The 6587-nt window shown below is 30.9% G+C and overlaps 1 protein-coding gene and 1 long non-coding RNA gene across 3 annotated transcripts in view; one reads left to right on the forward strand and one right to left on the reverse strand.

Annotated features, from left to right (window-relative positions):
• LOC116851795 overlaps positions 1-1346 on the reverse strand; it is a 4776-nt gene extending 3430 nt beyond the window's left edge. The window contains exons 1-2 of the long non-coding RNA XR_004379643.1: positions 1196-1346; positions 783-1098 (exon numbers count right to left, since the gene is read on the reverse strand). This is a non-coding gene — a long non-coding RNA (uncharacterized LOC116851795). The remainder of the gene's footprint in view (positions 1-782; positions 1099-1195) is intronic.
• LOC116851793 lies at positions 996-4082 on the forward strand. Of its 2 annotated transcripts, none has more exons than XM_032831586.1 (2): positions 996-2521; positions 2974-4082. In XM_032831586.1, the coding sequence occupies exon 1, from the start codon at positions 1157-1159 to the stop codon at positions 2459-2461; it is 1305 nt and encodes a 434-aa protein (XP_032687477.1). In that variant the 5' UTR covers positions 996-1156; the 3' UTR covers positions 2462-2521; positions 2974-4082. The 2 variants fall into 2 exon arrangements, with proteins under 2 accessions (XP_032687477.1, XP_032687476.1); XM_032831585.1 differs by having other exon boundaries at positions 998-2521; positions 2977-4080.
• Positions 4083-6587: the final 2505 nt, after the last annotated feature.

Genomic DNA, 6587 nt, shown 5'->3' on the forward strand with positions numbered 1-6587 from the left:
CAAAATCAAATGGCAGAATATTAGATTATGTGTAATTAGTTACATTAATTATACATAATTTTACACGACTTTGTTCATAATTTTGTATCAGGCTGCTTAGGTATAATTTTATATATAATCCCTCATTAAATATAATTATATATAAATATACCTAATTTATATATAAATATGTACAATTATACAGCAGTTAATATTCCTCAATTGTCTTTAGTTTGTGTGTCTTTTATTAAATATTATATTTAATGTTTATATAACTTAATCACTTGTTTAAATAAAACTCTGTTATGTCGTTAAAATGTATCCATGTTGTTCGTTAATGAAGTATTAATATTTAAAACAGGATAAAACAGGTTAATATTTAAAATAATATCTCAAAAACTTTGTAAAGTTTTGATTATTCAGTAAGTTGTTTTAAACCGTTTCCTGTTCAGATTAATCATAATATTATTTCGTTGAAAACTGAGAAGCAATAGTGTAATCACTGATGCACCAATATTTATTATATCAATATTTGTCGCATATCTAATGTTGATCCATCAATTCAATATTTATGAATAAATATATTATAATATTCTGTGATATATAATATACTATGTAACGATACGTTATATAAGTCTTAGGAACACATAGTTAGATCCACTTAGATCACCATCTGTCGCTTCATTTTCAACGTTAAGTAATCCTTACCGTTGTCAGTGCAAGGAAAAATTGATGGCTTCGGATAAAAAGAATTTTTTATTTAATGGATTAATTCATTTAAAATGATCATTAGAGAACATTACCAAAATACTGCAGGTTTTCGCTGGAAATTATCACAAATTTTCTAAAATTTTTCTTGATAAACTTTGAAGTATATTATCAGTCTTTCAACAAGATTTTCATAAGAAATGTATCATATTGTTTCCCTACACTGACGAATATCTCTAGTTCGTGTCATACGGATATTTACAATTTATCTTGTCAATAAGTATTTCGATATAAACATATCGATGTATCCGTTACTAATGTCCCGTGTACTATTATTGTTTAAATATCTGTATCTAATCCATATAAATATTTCCATGACACTACGTGAGTTGTCCAGTTTCGCGCATTATTCTGAAATAAATGTTACAAACATTATTCATATAAATGATAATTAATAATATTTATAGCCATGAATAACGGAAAAGTAATATATTTTATTGGACCATACACAGAAGACAAATACAACCAGTTTTTCAATCCAAACGTTTGTCATGTTTGCAAATATCCCAGCGGAAACTTGATAACGTGTAATCTCTGCAATATGATTTTTTACTGTTCCGAAGAGCATAAGGAGTTGCATAGAAACTCACACTCGGAAATATGCATAGCAGTGACAAGGATAATAACAAACAAATCTTTCTTGGATACGTATCCTAGCTTGGAACATTGGTTAGCATCACGGGACGACATTTTACAACAAATTCAACCTAGTCTGTCACGTTGCGTATACCAGTACGAAAAGGAGATGATATTATATGCAAAGTCGTGTTATGTGTGTTACCGACAGATAAACATAAGTCCTTGCAACACTTGCTATTCAGCTAATTTTTGTGATGATCACCAAATACAATGTAGTGTATGGGAAGGACATGGGAAGGAGTGCGGTGAGCTGTTGATATTACTGAACATGAATATAAGCGATATTATCTGCGACATGGAAAAGTTTCTTATTCATAAAAAAAGGAAATTCTCCAGATTTCCTTATATTTATAATGATGTTCATGACAATATTACATTTATTAATTCCTATGTACTCAGTAGTGATGAATTTATTCGTAATAAGATATATGTTGCTCCTAATTCAAATCTTCACTGGGATATAGAGCAATATGTATATTCTGAGGCTGTATCCAGTCCGCTGACACTGTACTACGCGTTGGCAGAATCAAAGTTATTACCTGTTCCACGCATAACACGTAAATACATTGTTCATCTTATAGACGCAAACAGAATAGATGTAATATCCTTGGAAATTTGGCATATTTTCTTACATCGTTTTTATACGATAAAGGAATTGTATATTGTACTTATAAAATCGCCAATTTTCGAATCGCGCAATCTAGGGTTTGGTTGTGCAATGTGCCGTCAACATAATCAGAAACTTTATGTTAAAAATGTATCAGAAACATACTACACGTATGTACGCTCACAGTCATATGAGCCGCCAAATGTGATTGTACTTCAAACACAAACTAGTTCTATGGGAACATGGCTTGGATCTATAACAGCAATAATAGCCCAAAGGTGTCCATTACTTTTAATCGCTGACACGGAAATGGCAGTGAAAGGAAATATAAATAAAATAGAAGATATAACAGGTGAAACCAGAAAACGCTTGTACAGAAAAAATAAATTCCGCGGGTATAGGCCATATAGAAACTATGAAACTGGAAGATGTTGTTACCGAAATGCGTATTTTATTATGTATTCATGAATTTAATTAAATTACATAAATTTAATTAAATTACATGACCGACCCAGTCAAAGGTTGAAGGTAATATATTGTTTGATACTATCTTCATTTTTATATAGTTGATGATACACAAATTTTAATAATATTCGAGAATATATAAGAAACTTTTTACTGGGATATATGTTCAAGTGTAAACAGTATTTTGTTTCTCATATTTTCAAAATATATAATAGCATTATTGTCTTACTATTATTGTCTATACACCTATATATAACTCGCATACAAGTTTCTGTTATATTCTGTGAGTTGCTGAGCTTTGCGCGTTATATCGAAGTAAATATTACAAATAAAATACTCATGAACGGTCATTACTAAGACATATCGCGACGAGTATAGGCGAAATAATAACTCTTGATAAACCATACACAGAATACAAATATAATCAGTTTTTCCATCCAAACATTTATCATGCTTGCAAACTGCCCAGCACAAATTTGATAACTTTATAATCAATGATTTCTTATTGTTCCAAGAAGCATGAAGAGATACATGGAAGCTCACCCCTGGAACTCTGCAGCGACCTAGCAAGTATCATAATTGACAAATCGGATTGGAAGATATATCATATTTAGGAAGAATAGAGAGAAGTATGGAAGGAAATTTTAATAATTTAAATCTGTCAGGTGTACATCCGTCAGGTATACGTAATAGATATGACATTATGCCCAAAATAGTATTATAAGTATCGCCGATGGATAAACATAAAGCTCTGCATCATTTGCTATTCAGCTTATTTTTGTGATGATCACCAAATGCTATGTAATCTAGAATATAAGGATCACTGCAAAAAGCTGTTACTATTACTGAACATTAATATCGCCTGTATGAATAGCAATATTTTGCAATTATGTCTAAACAAATTCTGGTTCAGCATATTTCCTAATACTAGACCTTATCATAATGTGATTACATTTATTAACAGATATTTATTAATGGAAGATCTAGATAATGTTAAAAAAAGATCTTTACTTCCCTATCCAAACTTTCTGGTCATTAGAACATTACATATGTGATCGTAATACTTGACATAAATATGTGCTTGATAAGATCATGGCTTGAAACTGTAACAACAATAGTAGTACAAATTCATTACTTTTAATCTTTAATGATGAAAATACAATTATCGAGTACAATAAAAATATGAGTGGTATCGATATGATAATATCGATAGGCAATTATCCTTGACTGAAAGTATTAGAAAGACAATGAAGTGGTATCGTAAGCTATTCTTTCATTTATTAGGCTTATCATTGACAAATGCTCATGTATTATATAAAATAAATAACGAAAACATATCTTTCCCTGCTTTTTGACTTGAAATAGTGAGAGCTTTACTAAAACTTGATCCTAATGTTTCATCATCTGTTCAGCCAGGTCCTTCTCGACTAATAGGAAAACATTTTCCGAAACATTTCGAAAATAAATCGATGAAATAATGTGCTTTGTGTGCATTATCTAAAAAAAGATGTCGAACTCGTTTCACATGCACTAATTGTAATACTTCATTATGCATAATACCCTGCTTTGAAAATTATCATTCAAAAGAAATTTTGCCATAATTAGTGCAAAAAGTTGAAATAAAAAGAAATAAAAATCATAAAATGTATAAAAAAATAAATAAAATATAAGTATAAATATAAATTAAAATATACAAAAAATTAAAAAATATAAAAAAGTAAAAAATTATGAAACAAGCAAAAAAGTAACAAAAAAATACAAAAAATTAAATAAAAAAACCAAATAAAAAGTTAAAAAGGAGCTACAAACTTTCTATGTCCACGTCATTAGTTCTGGGTAATGCTAAAGGAAAGTTATCTGCGTCTATACGTTATTCATTTATGTTGTCAATATTGCGCTTAGGGCTCGAAATTTCATAAATCTATGCTCAGAATTGGAATCAGCGATACCAAAAACCCCTAAATATACTATTTTTGAGAAAATAAAAATTTTTGATATTTGATCGTATGTTCCCTGCCGGGAAAGCCACTTTTGTGGCTTTGCATAAATCTCAAAATTCTACGCCATGTGTATAGTATTTATATAGAAAAATTTTTGAGAAAAAAATACACTATTTTAATGAAAAAAATGCCGGCAGTCTAAAGGTTAATCTATCCCTAATAGCCAAGTCTGCAGGGAACAGATTTTGCCAAACGCTTGTTGCAGACTTTGTACGCAGAATGGTGTTAGAATTGTTACGGGCTCTGTAGTATAAAATAATTTCAACAGAATGCCAGCAGTATTTAGACAAGATCTGTTAAACAGGTTTGATAGCAGACTAATAGCAAAATTTAAACAGAACCTATTTAGCAACCTGACGACAGATTGGCGATAGAAACGCAGCAGATCCTGCCGTGTGCAGTCTGACGGCAGAAACGCAGCAGATTCTGCCATTTTTATGTCCTTCATTTTCGTCTTTTTAGTACTTCACTCTCAGTCAAAGTGACAGTGGTGCAATAAATAAGGTAAACAACTTAAAAACCAGAAGTCTCAGGTTCGAATCTTAGCAATGATAAGCAAATTTTCGAAGTACAATTTAACTTGAATTAAGTAGCATGTGAAACAATAAAGTGAAAAATTTAAGAAAAATTCAGGAAAAGAGAAAAGTGTATATAAATGTGTATATTTTAATAAATATTTTTATAACATTTATGATAAATATTTATGATCTATTGAATCTAAGGTCACAAAAATATTTATAAAATATTTTGGTAAGTATTTAAAAAATAATCAAATAAATTTTATAAATATTTTGTGTTATCTGGGTGCGTTTCTGCCGTCAGACTGCGAACGGCAGGATCTGATGCGTTTCCGCCGTCAATCTGCTGTCAGACTGCGCACAACAGGATCTATACATTTTCTGCGATCAGTCTGCCGTCAAATGATTTTGGCAGGCGCTGCCAGTAGATTGTGAGCATAATGTGTATACAGTTGATGCCAATCTGCTATAATCCTTTGATTGAATCTGCCATCAGTCTGCCGGCATACTGCTGACATTTTGCTATCAGGATATTACTTGCTCGATGCATATGTCGCGTTCGCGTTTCCGGAATGTTGTGACGTGCAACCTTCAGGCCGCTCGTCACAAAGAAGCGAAAGCGTCGGAGAAGAATAAAGCTTGGGAAGTCGCGCTCCATGTGTGCGCAAAATTTTATGAAACAAGAGGTTTTGCAAAAATTTAAGAAAATTTTAGAAACACGTGTGTACTTTCCGTATGCGGGACAATTAGCAATCTTGTGTTCCGAATATTATGAGATCTAGTAATATACATGGACGATTTTATGATTGCAAATTCCACAATTAAATATCATCTTCATATGTTGCAAAAAGTATTTAGATTATTAGTTAATAATATTTTAGACTTAAGAATCGATAACCGTAAGTTTTTATATACTGAGTTATTATACTTATGTCATTTCCGAAAACGGTATAAGCCCAACTAAAGAAGGAATTGATGCAATGTACAATTTTTCAGTACCAAAATACGTTAGAGAAGTGTGTGAATTTACTGGAGTGTATTCTTATTTCCCAAAGATTATTGAGGAGTTTTTGTTAATAGTTAAAGTGTTATATGATTTGTTGCGAAAAAATGTTTCTTTTGAGTTAAGTGAGAAAGCATTAGAGGCTTTTGAAAAGCTGTAGGCCAAATTAGTGTCGGCATTTATATTGTCTATATCTACAGGGTGTTTCATTTTAAGCGCCCCAGGCTAATATCTTAGATATAGTGCATTTTAGATAAAAAATGTTTTAGACGAAAGTTATAAGGTATAAAGAATTTAATGGTAATATCTGTTTAATCTTGAATGTCATTATCAAGATCAGGTCAAGGTTAAATTGATTTTTTTAAATGAAATCTCTTATATTTTATGGCATATTCTTATAGCTTATCTCGAGAGCTCTTTAAAACACTATAATAACGTCATTCTTAATTAAATACTTTTTGAGTAATGAAATTTAAAGTTATAGTATCTCCGGAATTAGCATTACCCAAGATGTACCACGCAGAAATTGCTCGATCTAATTTACATTTCGCGTGTGTGTGTGTGTGTGTGTGTGTGTGTGTGTGTGTGTGTGTGTGTGTGTGTGTGTG

Source organism: Odontomachus brunneus, unplaced genomic scaffold (genome assembly GCF_010583005.1).
Source record: "Odontomachus brunneus isolate Ranch 3 - 2012 unplaced genomic scaffold, Obru_v1 Obru_scaffold_191, whole genome shotgun sequence".
Taxonomy (NCBI): Eukaryota; Metazoa; Arthropoda; class Insecta; order Hymenoptera; family Formicidae; genus Odontomachus; species Odontomachus brunneus.

Excerpts from the sequence above, each read along its gene's own strand:
- LOC116851793 (XM_032831586.1), top strand. The coding sequence starts at position 1,157 with ATGAATAACGGAAAAGTAATATATTTTATTGGACCATACACAGAAGAC.